This window comes from Balaenoptera borealis (genome assembly GCF_965194805.1).
Source record: "Balaenoptera borealis genome assembly, chromosome: 10".
In the NCBI taxonomy this organism is placed as follows: domain Eukaryota; kingdom Metazoa; phylum Chordata; class Mammalia; order Artiodactyla; family Balaenopteridae; genus Balaenoptera; species Balaenoptera borealis.
In genome coordinates, this window is record NC_138874.1 from 63833265 (window position 1) to 63850035 (window position 16771).

Genomic DNA, 16771 nt, shown 5'->3' on the forward strand with positions numbered 1-16771 from the left:
TTCATTTGAAGCAAAGATTTCCACCTGTTCCTTCGTTCAGGAAGACTTGTACTAAGCACCTGCTGTACTTTATGGTACCTGGGCTGGCAGAGATGAATCTAGCCCAGCACTTGCCCCGGGGGCTTGCGGTCAGGTGAGGGGTGAGGAGCATCCAATCACATTCCAGCCTGCTACAACACTTATCTAAGTACGTGCACTCTGCATTGTGACGCAAGGGAGACAAAAATAGTGCTGGCCAACAGTCGCTGAGTGCTTCCTGTGTGCCAGGTGTTGTGCTAAGCACTTGTCATGCATTACTTCGTTGAGTCCTCACAGCAGTCCTCTGTGTTAGCGTTCTCACTAGCCTCGTTTTACGGATGGTGACCCTCATGAAGAGTGAAGGGAGATCCTTGGGTCTGCAGGAATCCCGGATAGAATCAAGTTTGAGACGGGGCCGCAAGAGGGGCTCTACCAGCTCAAGGCAGAAACAGGCTCCACAGGCCATGGAAGTCTCAGCCTGGAGCGCTGTGGATGCTCAAGGAAACGAAGAGCACCGAGGCCCCAAGACCAGGGTTCTGCCCTCTCCTCAGCACGTCACCTTTCTGAGACTCTGTTTCTCCAACTGTAAAATGGGGCTATTACTCCTACTTCGGCCACAGAGTTAAGAGCCCTGCACAGGATAAGCGAACACACTGTGTAACGCACATAAAGGAAGGACCGTGGTTAGCCCAGTGCTAGAAAGTGAGAGGCACCTAGGAGAGGGACCCTCCTACCCCTCACGTTGGGAAGAGCTCTGGCCCGTCTGGGAGAGCGCAGCGCGTGCGCAAATACACACGCACCTTCGCCATCCCTCCACCTCTGACTCATCATCTGTTGCCTTTGGATACTGGTCACCCTTGTCCCATCAACCTGCCAGCCCCACTCAAGCCCCTCTCCTCCTGGAAGCTTTCCCAGGCTGTCTGCCCAGCACGAGCACACCTCCTCAGAGCCCCTGCTTATGTCTGAGCGTCACCTGCCTGCGGGGTTGAACTCTCCACTCCTCCAGTGACTGGCTTGATGGTCCAGTGTGAGACCTTCACTCACACAAAGCATCCCGTAACAGGGGGCTATTAAAAGCACTTAGCACACCGGGCAGAAGTGAGCGCTGAATGAAATGCTTGGAGAGCACTTAGCACACTGCCTGTCTCCTCCTTAAACCTGGTGGAGTTCTGCTCTGCCCTGTAGGCAGAGTGCCTGAGAGCTCACAGCCCCTGTGCTGGCGGCTCAGCTGGGGAAGGCTCACTGGGTGGGCCGTGGGCACATCTCTGAGCGCCAATCAGATCCTCACCCTCTGCCAGGATCTCCTCATGCAAAGGGCCCCTTGCTTACTGTGTATACTGAGGGTAGACAGGGCACAGGGGAGGGCGGATCTGGAGGGCAGCCCATCAGTGGGTCCGGGGTGGGTGGGCCTCTCTTGGCCAGGGCTGGGGGGGAGGGCTGAGGTCACCGGCTGAATCACCGGGGATCTTACTAGAACACAGTTCTGGGCTGGGCCTGAGATTCTGCATTTCTAACAAGCTCTGGGGCGACACTGATGCAGCTGTGGCCGGCCATACTTGAAGTAGCCAAGGACCTGAGGCATGGCACGGTCATTTCTGAGAAGAGCGGTGATTGGCAATCGCACCTCGACCTCCCGCCGGTCCTGGAGGGACCCAGCCCTGCCCAGCCACACCCTCGGCTGCCAACATCTGGAGGTCAAGACTACACGGATTTTCTGAGTTTCCAGGATTCCATTTCCATTACACGTACAAAATAAAAGTAGTACCACGTTCTAAAAACAGTGGAAAGTATGAAAAAAACAATAGGGAAAAAAAAATCACTGATAATCTCGTATGGTATTTAACACAACTCTTAACCTCTCTCTCCCCAGGATTCCACAGCCATGTTGGTCAGAGAGTCAGGGTCGCCTGGTGAGTGGGGTCTGCCCCCCGGAGCCCCACCCTGTCGTGGCAAAGCACCGGGTGAGAGACGGGGCTGCTCCTGAACGCCTCGGTCTCCCGACCCTCTTCCCACACCAAGGGAGTGACACCCAGCCCACGGTGCCCGAGGCCTTCACCTAGACCTATCCCGGGGGCACAGGGCGCGGGCAGGGCGCCCCCTCCCCCTCAGGGGAGCAGGCTGCAGAGGAGGCAGAGGCGGGGCCTGGGGGAGGGGGCGCACATCTGGATCCCTGGCCCAGAGCCTACATTCCTTCCCTGTGAGCGGGAGGCGGCGGGCTCTCGGGAGAGCTGTGAAGACGCTGCTGGCCCCCTCCTGGCCCACGGTAACAGGACCCACCTCGGCAGGATGACTGGGGGGACTCCAAGGCCCAGAACCTCATTCTGGGGTCCCCCACCCAGAATGCTGACCGGCCAGTGCAGCACCAAGCTGGGGGCTCTGTCCCGTCCATACCAGCCAGCCTGCCTCAGAAAAACCAGAGGGGACAAAAAGGTGGCGACCAGCAGCCACGGGGCCAGGCGCTCGCCGAAGGGGCCCTGGGGGGACTACTCCACCTGCTCTACCCACGGAGGCCGGGCCACAGGTCAGCAGGGGCCCTGAGCCCCACCGGGGCCGGGCTGCCTTACCTGGGGGCAGTCCTTGATGTAGTGTCCTTTGTTGAAGCACAGGTGGCACAGGTAGTTGGGCGGGGGCCGCTTGCTGGGCTTGCGGGTCTCAGAGGTGAGGGTCAGCTCGGAGAAGTGCTCGGTGAGGGAGCTGAGGCCGTCGGCGATGTTGTTGAGGGAGCCGTAGGGCGAGGCGCTCTTGTACACGCTGCTGCTCAGTGCCTGCAGGGGACAGAGGCTGTGAGGGCTCTGGAGGCCTGGCCCCTTGCGCCGCTCTGGCCTCCTGGGAACTTCCACAGGCCCGTACACACACACGCACACGCGCACGCACGCACACACACACACATGAATTCATAGTGACCCTTCAGCCGCCTGCGGGCTCCAGCTCCCTGGAGGCTGCATTCAAGTCCTACCTCTAGCTGTGCATCCAAGGACAAGCCAGTTAACCACTCGGGGCCTCAGTGGCCCCATCCGGTAAATGGGAATAACGATAGCTACCTCCAAGGGTTTCTATGAGGCTAACGTGAGGCCAAGAATGTAAAGCCCTTTATTTCCTGCCGGGCGCTGAGGAAGCACTCAGTATATGGTGATGGTAATGACGATGATCATTAGTTCTCTACACACTGCCAGGGGTAAGACGTACGGCAGAAAGCAACCTGTTAGAGCCGGGGCTCTGCCACGTCCTAGTGGGGTGACTTGAGATATCAGCTCACAGCATTGTTTCCATCATACAGAAGAGGAGACTGAAGTCCAGCATTTCGTCTGGTCTCCTGCAGCCCGAGGCCTGTGCACACTGTGTTCCGGGGAGCCCTCGTCCCGGCCCAGGCCAGCTCTCTGGAAGCCCGGGGAGGAAGTGGCCCACCTCTCTCACCTCTCCCACCTCCACTTGACAGGAACCAGATGTCTTGCCTGGCTTCAAAGCAGACACGGCCCAGGCCCCCTCCTGGTGTATACAGCGTCTATTTATAGGAGTCACGGGCTCTGGGCGGCCGGGCACACTGGAATTCAGCAAAGGTGGGGCCTGCGGTGAGGCTGGCAGGGAATGGCCATGGGCCCCTCTCCTGGGGCCAGGCCAAGGCTGGAAAGAGGCAGCTTCCCCAGGAGGCTGATGACATACCTGGGCACGGGGCTTGGGCACACCTGGCCCCAGCTAAGGTGCCCAAGAACCCCAGCAGTGAACTACAGACCTTGGGGAGCCTTGTTGGAGAGACAACACAGCCTCGTTCTTGGGGGTCCCCAGGCTCACAGGGGAGGAGAGCCACCGAGAGGAAGTTGCCTCAGGCTCCCTTACAAAGATGGGACAGAAGGAGCCCGGGGTAGGGACAGTGCTTTCTGTGTCCCCTCAGTGTGGGAAGGGAGGGAGGTGAGCTGAGAGCTGGCCCCAGGGGATCAGACACCCCTCGTCCAACCAGGACAGATCCCACCCCTCACACATGTACGCCTCTGGGGGTCTGGCATTCCTCCCTAGAGGACACAGCCCTCACTCTTCTTGGCTCCCTGGACACCCTGCTATGTGACCCTGGGCCAGCCCTTTCCCTCTCTGGGCCTCTGTTCTCTCCCATGTAGGTTTGGACCACAGCCTGGGATCTGGAAGGAAAGACAGAGACACCACATCCAGGGCAGCCAGGCCCAGCACACAGTCAGTTTGCAGTGACTGGGCAATGAACTCAAAGGGTCCTAATGACCATCTCTGCTCTACCACTGCCCAGGGCTACTGTGGAAGATCCCACACAAACCTGCATCAAGTCTGAGGGCAACTCTCCAGCTCTTAGATAGCCCCAGATGGTCCATCCTGAAAGGCAGAGGGTCCCCCATCCCTGGAGGCATGCGAGCCAAGACTGGACAACCTTAAAGGATGTGGGGAGGGTCCCAAAGGAAGTGGGATTAGATGATAATAGTAACATATACTGAGCACTCTAATGTCCCTGGTGCTGGAAACGTTACACGTGTTAAGATAGCTGACGCTCACCACAGCCCTATGTTACTGTCCCCATTTTACAGATTAGATGAGTGTGTCCAGCCTTGTATTGAATGGCCTGGGACACTTTTAACAAATACAGTTTTCTGGGCCCCACCTCAGACCTACCAAAGCAGCCACCTAGGAATGAGGGCCCAAAATCTACTGCATTGTTTCATTGCAGTAAAATATACATTACATAAAACCTACCCTCTTAACAATTTTTAAGTGCGCAGTTCAGTGGCATTAAGTACAGTCACATCCTTTATCGTACAAGCCTCACCACAATCCATCTCCAGAAATTTTTCATTATTCCAAACTGAAACTCTGTCCCTGTTAAACACTAACTCCCCGAAGCCCAAGTCTGCATTTTAAAGCTCCCCTGGGGCAGCTCAGGTACAGCCTGTCCAGCCCTACCTGGCCTTGGGAGCACCTGGACTTTCCAACTATCAAGGTCTCTCCTTAGCTTGTCTCTAGACCTCTCCCCACCAGAACTGGTCTGGGGGAGGGCAGTATCGCCCCAGCCTCCCAGAGAAAAGTTCATCCAAACAAGAAACTTGAAGCTCCAAATGGTGTGACTCACCCGCATGGCTGGGAAATGCAATTTCACAAATAACAACCCTCTTATTTTTTTTCTCTTTTCTTTTCTTTTTTTTTTTTCTGGATAAGATTTAAGCAAGTCCACAGGAATCAGGGCTGTTTTGGCAGCAACTTGTCAAGAGGAAGGGGAAGTTTGGTGGGTGCCAGAAGAGCACTAATTACACCCTGAAAAAACCTCTCCCCCATCTTGTGGCCACACACCCCTGCCCACGGGTGGCCCCGTGGGTATCCCTGGGCAGCCAGAGGCCTCCGAGCAGGCTGTCCTCTCCCCGGCAGCTTGACATCCCCCCCATAGCCTCAGATGGGGCACAGCTTTGCCCCTCAGGAGGGTCACACAGGCAGCTGCGGGTCAGAGAAGCGAAGCCAGAGCTCCCCTCATCGCCGACCTGTGTGCTCTGGCCTGGCCGTCATGGGCACTCCAGCTCCCTTCCCCCGGCCACCATTCAAGACGACACCACGAAAGGACGAAAGGCGGAACAGTCAACTGACCCAACCTCACTCTCAAGTTACAATGGAGAAACTGAGGTCCAGCGAGGCCCGGGGGCACAGACCAGAGCACACAGCCAGGCCTAAGGGCCAGGAGTCCTGCTTGCCGGCCGGCTGGATGGGCAGGTGGGGCAGCAAGCTGTTTCCTCTCCGAAGCCCCGAGGAGCTTGGGCCATCGAGGTGAAAGGCAAGTTGGTCTCTCGGACATTTCCACGGCCTGTGGGGACTGGCCAGAGCAGAGGCCAGGACACACAGAGCTCCCTCCCTCTGTCTGTGGAGCCGGGGCCCTGGCCTTTTGGGTTTCCCACGTGTAAAATGTAACATGGCCCAGGGAAGGAGGGCAAACTTGATGATCCCTGCCAGCCTGCTTCTTCAAGGTCCAGACTCCAGGTACTGAAAGATGCCCCCAGACCCTGGTCCACAGAGGGCACTTCATCCACGAGGGCACCACCTCTCCCAAGTCCTGCCGTCTGTAGCTGGAGGGCAAGGCTGGGCAGGGCTCCCCTTCATCAGTCAGCCCCTAACTCTGCAACAACGAGGCTACTCCCCTTAGTGTCCCACCAGCAACCGCTCTTTTCCCTCCAGGCCTGCACTTGCTGTCCACCCCTGGGATGCCCACTCTGGATCCAAACCCCTCCAGGACCGGGCTCTTGGCCATGGCTCTAACTCTAGTGGTGTGGCCTTGAACCCACCCCTTCTTCTTGCTCAGGCCTGGGCTCCAAGGGACGGTGTGAAAAGCACAGGTTCAGGTGCTACTGAGGCCCCACTGGCCACAGAGTCCCCAGCCCCCTCCAGGGGCCTCCCGACCTCCTGGCCATAGCCCTGTGCTGCAGGCTGGGGTGGGGACCACCCTGTGACTCCCCTGCCCTTGCCTGAAGGGGCTCTCATGTCTCTCTCTAATCTCTTTACATGGTGATACCTCCTCATCTCTCCACAAGGCTGGACATCCCCGAAGGCAAAGATTCTGCAACCCTCCATTGCCCCAGAGACCAGACTGTTTCTACTGTTCCCTACGCCCATGACTGTCCTGTGTGCAATAATCACAGGCGGGAAGGGAGCTCCACTTGACAGATGAGGGTATGGATGCCCCAACACCTTGAAGGATTTAGGTCAGGGTCTCTGAGCTCCCACGGACTAAGTCGGAGGGTGATCTCACCTCAGATTTAGCTGCTCTGGGCAGTGGTTGTGGGCAGCCCCACTAGTGTGTGGCTCTGGGTTATCTGGGCCCAGATCACCAGCCTGGGGGAAGAAACCACCCCTCCTTCCCCCCTGGGTCAGTGACCCCAGCAGCTAGTAGGAAGCGTGGGATCCTTATGCCACATGTGGGGAACAAAGCATCAGATTCCTGTCCATTGCTGGAACTCCTCCAAGGTTCTGGCTTGGCTGTTGGAGAAAGTTAGATGGGAAGATACTATAGTTTATTCTCATCCTACTTGTGTTAGATACTTGACTGGATCCTTTCCCTTTCTTAGTCTCATCCCTGGCAAGAACACTGTTTGGATGGGCCTTATTGGTCCTATTTTATAGAACTGGAAACTGAGGCTCAGCGAGGCTGAGTAACTTGCCCAAGGAAACACAGCCAGCACGTGGCTAAGAGGACAGTCACACCCAGATCTGCTGGCCTGTTATATTTCAGCCCCCGAATGGCCTCCAAGGCTTGGCTCCCCCTACAGGAAGGGGACCCAGCGTAAAACACCTGGCGGGGACCATCCTCCTTGGCACAGAGGCCCTGTGACATCACATGGCCAAGCCCCTCAGCCCTGGCAAGGTGAGGCACCAGCTTCTCTGGGCTGCTTGCGGGGCTTGGGCCCCGGGGTTGGTGGTTCTGTTGAGGGGTTTGGGATACACAAGTGGAGATTTCCAGGGCTGACTCAACCTGACAAGCTGTGCTCCCCCTTGGCTGCCTCCCCAGGACAGAAACAGGGCACAGTGGGAGGGGGGGAGGCAGGAGTTAGGGCAGGTGGGCAGAAGCTTCCGAGGGCAGCCCAGAGGGAGAAGCGATAGGTGCAAGAAGAGAAGAGGGTCAGCAGGCAGAGGCGGGAGCAGCACAGCAGGGAAGGTCATGGCAGTGGCAGTGGGCAGCGTCCAAGGAGGTCTGTCCAAAGCAAATGCTGAGTCCTGCTGCCCCTTGGCCTGAGACAGCCCTGGAGGAGGAATTCTCTGGTCCTAGTCCTCAGCTCTGTGGGGGCTCTTTCATCAGCTGAACAACTGCTTTCTTATCCCCAAAAGCCACCCCCATACACACACACAGACACGCACACGCGCGCACACACATGCACACACATACACACCCACACTCCTCTCTTTGGGACAAGAAACCATTCATCTCACAAATGAGTCTACCCCTTCTCCAAAGAGATCTGCACTTCTTCTATCCGCTGGGGTCTATCTGGGGCTCCGGCCCGCAGGGTCAAACACAAACACATCCTATACACACAAGCAGGGGCGGATGTGGGCTGGGCGCAGGGACAGAAGGAGACAGCCATCGTCAAGTCTGGAGCTGGCCGATGGGAAAGTGAAGCCACACCTGGACCGAGGGTTTCCCTAGCCACAGTCAGACCCCAGCTCTGCTCCTGTTTCCAAGGTCCAAAGCTGACCTGTGGGCCAAGAAGGTGGCAGGGTCGACCGTGAGAGAGGTGGCAATCCCCCCACTCGGGACCCCCAAGGGCACCATTGCCTCCTAGAGTCCCATTCACCTGGGGCATGCAAAACACAATTCCCCGGACACAGCCAGAGCTTGATGAGAGATTCAAATTTAAATAAGCAGGCTGTGTTCTTCTTGGTAGGGGGAGTTGGGAGAGAGAAATGGGGAAAGAAAGGACCAGGGGATGGAGGAGCACAGTGGCAGCAGGACAGAGCAGAACAGACACAGGGGAGGCTCCCCGTCCCCACTCAGTCCCTCCTGCTCCCCCCCAGGTCATCACTCACTTGGTAGGTGTTCACGTTTCACAACCATGTGCCTGCTGCCCAGCTAGAGCATAAGCACTGGGGACCAGGCTGCCTCTCGCTTCTAGAATATACTCACTAAATCAAAGCAGAAAGCATGGATCCAAGAACTAGAGGACTAGAGGTCCCTAAGATTTAGCCAGTCTGGGATACCACTGAGGCTTGCAGCTTCTACAGTAGGGGGCCTGGATTTGGGATCCACTGTTGACATGATCCCCTTGAAATTACATGCAAATGTGAGTTCTACGTGTGCATGTACTTGTGTGCTATGTGCATGGCGCTGAGGAGAGGAATTCGAGCTGCTTTCAGATTCTCAGAGAGGTCCATAGCCAAAGAAGGTCAAGAACTGTTAGCACACCTAAGCTTCTGCTGGGACCCAATCTCTAGGGATAGGGTTTCATGACTCCCAAGTCAGCTCTTTAAAATTTATCAAGCAATCCATAAACACTTCTTCTGTGCGATAAAACAAGAGGTTAAGAGACTGAGGAAAGCATTCACAATAGTCACACGTCTGGGGAAGGAAGAGGAGGAGAGAGTCCAAGTCATCCATCCACCCATTCACCTAGTGAATGTTAACTGAGCACCTAGTCTGTCCCAGGCACTGACTAAGCATCGGATGCTGTGATTACGAAATGGAAAAAGACAGGATTCCTATTCTCAGAGTGTTGAAATGTAGCTATGGAGACAGACACATATGGTACATGTTTCACAGAAATACCGATTGTTAAGACATGCTTTACCAGAAGGATGTACCACTCATCTGTCATGGGACATGGAAGCTGGAGGGAGGTGTGCTCCCCATGACAGTGAGGTAAAGTCTTCAGAGAAGAGACATCCACTGGTGCCATAAAGAAGTAAGTTGGAATCCGTCAGTTATACAGGGACAGTCAATAGCATTAGAAGCAGTAGAAGCAACAGCAAGTGCAAAAGCTTAGAGGAATGGGAGCGCTTGGTGTTTTCAGAAACCTCAAGTGGACCAGTATGGCCAGAGAAGGACAGAATAAAGATTATACAACACCTGGGACTTCCCTGGTGGTCCGGTGGTTAAGAATCTGCCTTCCAATGTAGGGGATGTGGGTTCGATCCCTGGTCAGGGAACTAAGATCCCACATGCCACGGGGCAACTAAGCCGGCACATGCCACGACTACTGAGCCCACGCACCACGACTAGAGAGAAGCCCATGCGCCACAACTAGAGAGAAGCCCAAGGGCCACAACGAAGAGCCCGCACACTGCAACAAAAGATCCCACGTGCCGCAACTAAGACCTGACACAGCCAAAAATAAACAAATTAAAAAAAAAAAGATTATACATCACCACCATACACACATACACATATACACACACACACACACATACATGACAGACCAAGCATCCTGAGACGTCCCTAACTCTATCTTCCTCCTCTTGAAGAGCCTTAGTTTCCTCATCTGCACAATGGGTTTGTGGCACGCAGTGGATGCTATGAGACAGGAGTGCTAGGAAGTGCTCAGTGTCCATCTCCTTTGCCTCTCCCAAGCCAGGCCACCCTTGGACTCACATCCCACAGAGCCCCATCCTGGAGCAAGGACATGACAGGAAACCCAGAATCCATGACCAACGCCTACCACTCCTCAGAAGGTTTGAGATCGGGGACAAAACATCCAAGACACTGAGGCTTGACAGAACACCCTGGTTACTGCTTGCCCTGCACTGGCGTCCAGTGAATGATCCAGGCGAAAGCCAACCGCACCAGCTGGACGAGCCACAGAGATGACTGTAGGTGGGATGGAGAAGACTGCTAGATCTAGCTCTGCCACTGTCTTGCTGGGTGACTTGCCAGGCCTGTTTTCTCTTCTGTAAAATGGGAGCCACGAAGAAAAAGATGCCAAGAATAAAGCACCACCAAGAGTAAGAGATGCTACTCAAGGGCCGTCTTCTCCACAGGGCCCTTCTCTTGGTGCTGACAGAGCCTGGCTCTCTGCCGCTGCTAATTCCTTATTACTAATGCTGCCTGCTTCCCTCCCTCCCACCTGACTCAGATGGTCCACGAGGTGTGGTCTCCCCTCTGAGTCTAGGCCCGCCCAGCCAATTTAATTTGATGGAGGGAGGGTCAGACCACCTCAGCCAACAGGCCCGCGAACGATGGTCCCCCTTGCCTGACTCAGAGCTCAGCTTTCCAGGGCTGGCCAGAGGGAGCTGGGCATCCTCCCAAGCTCCCAGCTGGGTTGGAATGGCCATTCCTCCCAGGCCCTGGGGCTGCCCCCCACCACCCCACACAGACCACAAAGGCTGCTGGGAAAAAATTTCAGTTCCTGAAGCCCACTCAGCCCCAGCGAGGCAAACTCCCACCCTCGAGCAGATATGTGGCTTTGTTCTACACTTCCAGGCAGCCTCTCAGCTCAGCCGCACCTGGGGAGAGCACAGTCCCTAATACCTGGGAACCTTTTAAAGCAGGACACTGCGGTCACCCCTCTCTGGGTTCTAACAGCCCTGTGTGTGCCGGAGCCTGAAGCCCTGTCTGGTAAGCCTCATGAGACCTTTGCTGCTGTTCTCAAATCTCCAATGAGACCAGAGCTGCAAAGAGGAGGGTGTCCTCAGTGCTACAGAAGATAGTACTAGGACCCAGGAGGGCAACTGGGTTAACAGCTCCAGAAAGAGCCTCCTACGGTTTGAGGAAAGAGGTCTGCTTTGACAGAGCATTCTCTGAGCCTGGAGATGTTCAGAAGAACACTGGCATGTGTTCTGTGCCAAAAATGTAATCCAGTCAAACAGGTATGCAAAATGTTGGGTTGAAGAAGAAAGCTTAGCAGGTTTTGTACTGCAGGACTTCTCAGAGCCTTTACTGTGTTAGCATGGTGCGTTTCCAAGGGAAGGACAGTACGCTATGTTTCCCAAATGTATTTGACCCCAAAGCCCTTCCCACAACCTCCACAAAGTATCACTTGACAGTAGGGCCACATCTTCAAGCCACATCTGGCCCTGGAGGAAGAGGGAAAGAAAACAGTTGCCTTAAGCATCTGACCTGGAGTGGGACAGCTACATCTCCTTTGAGGGGGTACAGGGACTACCCGGGAGGGGCTCTCGGCATCCCTCTGAGGTTCCTGAGAGCTAATGCTCAACATGGGGTAACTCTACTTTTCTGGAGGTGGAGTCCCACAGTCCCCACACTGCTGTGAATTTAAATTCCAAACAAAGCCTGGCAGGGAAGACCCCCCCCATGCCACCCACCCCCCACTCCCTCTAAGATCTGGCTTCCTCAGATACTTGGAGAGAGACAGGAAGGGCTCAGCCAAGGGCCTCACAAGTTTCCCTCCAAAGACATATAGTTGTTGCCACAGATCAGGGGTTGAAAGAGGGGTTCACAGGGCCCGGTTTCTAGACCCAGAGGCCTTTTAAAAAACTGCGCAGAGTACCTGTGTGTGCTTTGGCCTGGCAGCCTTACCACAAACTGAGACGCCAAGGAGTCCGCACAAGCATCCAAGCCGCATCCTGGTGTCTGCTCCTGCACTTTGCCCATGAACTCTGCCATCTCCCTCTCTGCTCCCAGGGCCAGTGTTCCACTCAGAACCCTTGGCTTATCTTCAGCTTCCAGAGCTGAGGTTCCGGGGCACAATGGGCTTCTGTGCCCCCATGTCCTCACACCTCCCCCTGCCCAAAGCCCAGCTGCATTCATGGTGTTTTGCTATTGTGGTGGGAGCAGCCTGGGGTGGTGCGGGAGGGGGTGGGCCCTTGGCACAGGGACCGGCGCAGACAGGCCGTGGTCAGCGGTCAGCATGCAAGTCACATCCGCAGGCACTACCACCAGGCCTGCCAGGCTTTGCACAGAATGGCGACGCTCCTGGGCCCCTGGGTCCCTTCGTAGAGTCCCCTCCAGCCCACACACGACTTGCTTCCTGTCCAACAAGCCCCTTGGTGGCATTCAGGTGGGGGGTATTTTTTCTTGTCTTCTCAACCAGTTGCTATTTTGGAGCCATATTAGGTCACCAGCTAAGCCCTGGACACAGGAAAGGCCTGTCCCCAGGAGCACAGCTGGGGCTTCAAGAGGGTTTAGGAGGCAAAGCGGGTGGGGGGTGAGAGCGAGTGAGTCTGAAGCCAAGAGAGTCTTCCGGAAGTCAACAGGCACAGTCCTCCAGCCCCTGCAAGGAAGCCACTGGCCCATTAGCATAGAAGAAGCCCCTCTTACCTCCCTAACCCAGCCTGTCTGTAGGCACATCCTCTCCTGTACAGCTCTCAAATCCCATACACATCCCCCTGGGGGAGAGCAGAGACTACATTTTACAGATAGGTAAACTGAGGCCCAGACAGAGACGAGGGTTCCTCCAAAGTCAGACCATGAGAGACTTTTTTCCACCACTGCTCTAGATAACCTTTACCAGCTCCTTCTACAGTGGCCCCAGCAAAGGAATGTGCCTCTTCATGAGGACATCGAGGTAAACAGCAGTGAAGTGACAGAAGGCAGGTCTCACTGAGACTTGGGTGGGATCCTGGATGCCAGAAATTTCCAAGAGGAGGCACAACAGCCTACCCTCACAGGGGACTCCTGATGGCCCCAAACTCCCAGGCCATCTTAGCAGAGACCCACATGGTGGAACAAGGCCACCATAGGGTGGGAGCAGAGGGAAGCCAGTAGAGGCTGATTAGGGGACGGACTCTCACTTGACCTGTGAGTCATGGTCACCCTCCTGCCTTTGGGCTCCCACAGGACCCCCATGAAACCACCCACCCTTCACATGGGTCTGTCTTCTAATCTGGGGCCCCCACGAGACTCTGGTGGAATCCCCAGGGGGCCACATGGAGCTCAACAAATGTTTGGTAAGAGAACAAACAACTGACAAGACCCAGGCACCGTCCTCCAAAGCCCTTGGTCACAGAAGCCATTCCCTGAAGAGGCGGCAAAGTCTCTTACAAGAAAGAACGATTCCCAGCCAAGAACAATTCCTCACGCGGAGAGAGTGCTTTACAGTTTACAAAGAGCTCTGGCATACAAATGCTCTCGCCTGGCACCAAAGAGTGCTTTCCAGACTCATCTCCCCCAGCTATGCTTGACTAGCCCAACACAGGTCAACCAGCCTTCTCTCTGCTGCCTGCCATTGGCCCATCTCTAGGCCTCAGGCCAGCGATTTACATGTCCATGTCTCCCCTAGTCAATAATGGCAGAGGGGAACACATTATGGGGCCAGAAAGGGTGACCCTCTGTCTTCCCCACCTCCATCCCCAGCACACTGGTGTATACACAGGCCTTCTCCCACAAACTGTCAAGTATTCTGACTCTCCTGAAACTAATTCGTGTGCCCAGGTCTAGAAGGAAAGTTCCCCTCATGTGTGTCCTCTGCCCTGCCCCTTCCCCCTGCACTTTTGCAGAGAGAGCTGCCAGAAGGAGAGTGACTGAAGGCCACAGAAGGGTGTCTGCAGTTCCCAAATGAGGCAGGAGTAAGTGGGAGTGGGGCCCGGGAGGAGTCCAGCTGAAGCCAGAGAGGGTGGTATTCGGGAAGGCTCTGAAGACCTCTCAAAGGGGCTGGGAGGTCCCGGCAATCTGTATTTATCTAGCTGGGGGAAGATGCACTGCCCCTCGGATTCTGTAACTGAATCCACCCAACAGGCAGACTTTGCAACGGCAGCCGGCCCAGGTTTCTGGAGAAGGCACTGGGCAGCTGGAACCTCTCCCCCTATCTAGCCCCCCTCCCAAGAGCTCAAGAGGATTTCCCTTTCATTTCCTTCCAGGCTGGGAGGGCGGGGGACAGCGCAGTCTGTGGGGTCAGGCCCTCAAAAACCACTTCCTATGTGGCTGGGGGAGGGCGAGCGGTTGGAGGATGTATCTGGGGGTCCCTGTGTGAGAAGAGCAGAAAAATTCTCCGGGCTAGTCACTGCTCTCCAGTGTGCCCTTCGGATCGGGAACCGCCGAAGTCGGAGGAGAAAAGATTTTAGGCCCCTCCAGAGGAACTCGGAGCAGAATCTACACTCTCCGTCCCAGCCAGCGGTGGCCGAGAGGGGGATGGGTTTGGGCGTGGGAAGGACACTTGGAAGGGGCTCCCTGCACAGGCCGCGCCCCGGCTGTCTGGAGAGAATCCGGAACCCACCCTCCCAGCCGGGCCCCCCCAGTCCCCTTGGAGCAGGGCGCCCCGGGCTGGAAGAGAGGGCAGGAGGGCCCCGCCCGCGCCTGAGCAGCTCCGGGCCGGGCTCAGCGGGGAGGTGACGCGCTCCCGGCGCCCCGGGGACTTCGGGCGGCGAGTTTGGCAGAGCTAAGCGAAGCCAAGCCAAGCAGGGCCGGGCAATACGGAGCCGGGCCGGGGCCAGGCCAGGAAGAGCCGGGCAGATACGAAAAGGCCCGGCACGGTCGACTGAGGGCGGGGGCGCGCAGGGGCACCCACCTCTCCGCGCTGCAGCTGGAAGAAGCTGTTGAGATAGCTGGAGTGCAGGGGCGAGCCCAGCTGCTCTGGGCGGCCCTTGCCGAAGGCCAGCTCTGGGGGCGCGGCACCAGCGGGCGGCTCGGGCCGGAAGGCATCGAAGGCGCTCGCCTGGTGCGTGTCCTGCAGCGACAGGTAGACCCAGTTGAGCAGCTGGGCCGGCTGGTACACCGAGGCGGCGCTCGTGTCGATGGCCGACAGCAGGCTCATTTTGCGGCGGCGGTGCCGGCCCCCCCCCCCGGCCGCCCGCTCGCGCCCCCCCGGAGCGGAGGGGCGGGCACCGGGGAGCCTGCGCCCACTGCCGCCGCCCGAGCCCCGACGGCGATCGCCTGCACCCCGCGCTCAGCCCACAGCCGCCGCCGCCGCCGCCGCCTCCCCCCAACTGCAGCCGCAGAGCGCGCGGGCGGAGGAAGGAGGCAGCGAAAGTTGGGCAGGAAACTTTTGGGCCCGCCCCCTCCGAGCCGCCCGCCCCGCCCCACGAACCGCTATCTGCCTCAATTCTGACCCCTTCAGCGGCCGCTCCCGGGGTGGGGTTCCCCGAGGCCCCGCCCCTCCTGGAGCCGTCCTCGCTCTCCATTGGCTGTCTCATTGAATATAGAGTGATGGGGGCGGGGTGAGCGGGGAAAGAGAGCTCATCTACATATGTAGCACGGTGCGGGCCCGCCCATGGGCGGCCCCCTCGCAGGCCCCGCCCCCTCCGTGCGGCCAACACAGCTCCCCCACCCTACAGGAGTTCAGTGCTGCCCGGGCCTGATCAATCCCGTCTCGCTTTGCTCTCAGCTCTCTTCTGTCTCTCTTTCTTTACAAATTCTTTCCAATTATTTCATTTTCACTGGTTTTTTTCCTATTTTCCTACCTTCCACATACTCTCTCCTTTCTCTCAGACTAACATCTCCTGTGTCCATCATCTGTCTGTCAGTCTCGTCGTCTTTCTCTGTGGATCTGTCTCCGACTCTGTCTCTGTCTCTGCCTCTCATCTTTTCTACTTTCGTCTAGTCTGATGTGTCTCTCTCTCCTTCCCTTCTCAGGCCCAGAGACACACGCGCGCGCGCGCGCACACACACACACACATCTCCCTCCCTCTCCTCGCTATCATCGAAGGACCCTCCCCCTCCCGCTTAATTCCTTCCATCTGCAGAATCGCTTTGCAGGTCGGCTCAGCCAAGGGGGGCCTGGGTTCCTGTCCCAGGAAGGACTCCCCGCCCCCTTCCCTCGTTCCCCCTCCCCCTCTCTCTTCTCCTATTTCTGCTCTGGGTCCGCCTCACTTCTCGCCCTTTTCCTCAGCCCGGCCCCCCGGCCCCAGGCCACCCCGGTGCCTCTGCGGGTCGCCAGGACCCTAGATGGGTCTGGGGGAGCTGGGGAAGACGACTGTCACTCACCGCCCCAGGACGGCCCAGCTAGTCCGAGTATGCCTGAGGGGAGCCCCCGCCCCAGCCTCCGCCTGCGCCCAACACACCCCGAAGCTCCAGGGGGACTTCACCCTCTCAGACTGGGGTAATCTTCGGGCACCTGCACTGCGCCAGCGCCAGGGACCTAGCGGCGAGGTGCCCGGAGGGGGCCGGAGTCGCCTCTCCAACCTCAAACCTGGCTCTGGAGCCATTTCCCCGGGCGTTCAAGTGCCAGCTCGGCCACCTTCCAGATGAGTGGCCTTGGCGTGGCACCTAACCACTGTGAATAAACCTGTTTTCTCTTCTGTAAGATGGGGAGGGTCACTGTCCCACCTCTGGGGATGTTTGTGAGCTTACCAGTTTGAGTTTAGTAATCAGAAGATATTCCATAAGGGTCAGCTCTCTGCCACCCCCTCCATGAGGATTTCTCCCACGACTGGCATCGGC

At 57.1% G+C, this 16771-nt stretch overlaps 1 protein-coding gene across 4 annotated transcripts in view; it reads right to left on the bottom strand.

Moving 5' to 3' along the window:
• The window catches only part of ZCCHC24 (zinc finger CCHC-type containing 24), a 74484-nt gene extending 59129 nt beyond the window's left edge, over positions 1 to 15355 (bottom strand). For 2 of the 4 annotated variants that reach the window (XM_082408816.1, XM_082408817.1), the window contains exons 1-2: positions 14901 to 15335; positions 2583 to 2783 (exon numbers count right to left, since the gene is read on the bottom strand). In XM_082408816.1, coding sequence (XP_082264942.1) covers positions 2583 to 2783; positions 14901 to 15146 — 447 coding nt within the window. In that variant the 5' untranslated portion in view covers positions 15147 to 15335. Of the gene's footprint in view, positions 1 to 2582; positions 2784 to 10157; positions 10387 to 14900 lie in introns of those variants that run through there. The other 2 variants (XM_082408818.1, XM_082408815.1) reach the window with 2 other exon arrangements.
• Positions 15356 to 16771: the final 1416 nt, after the last annotated feature.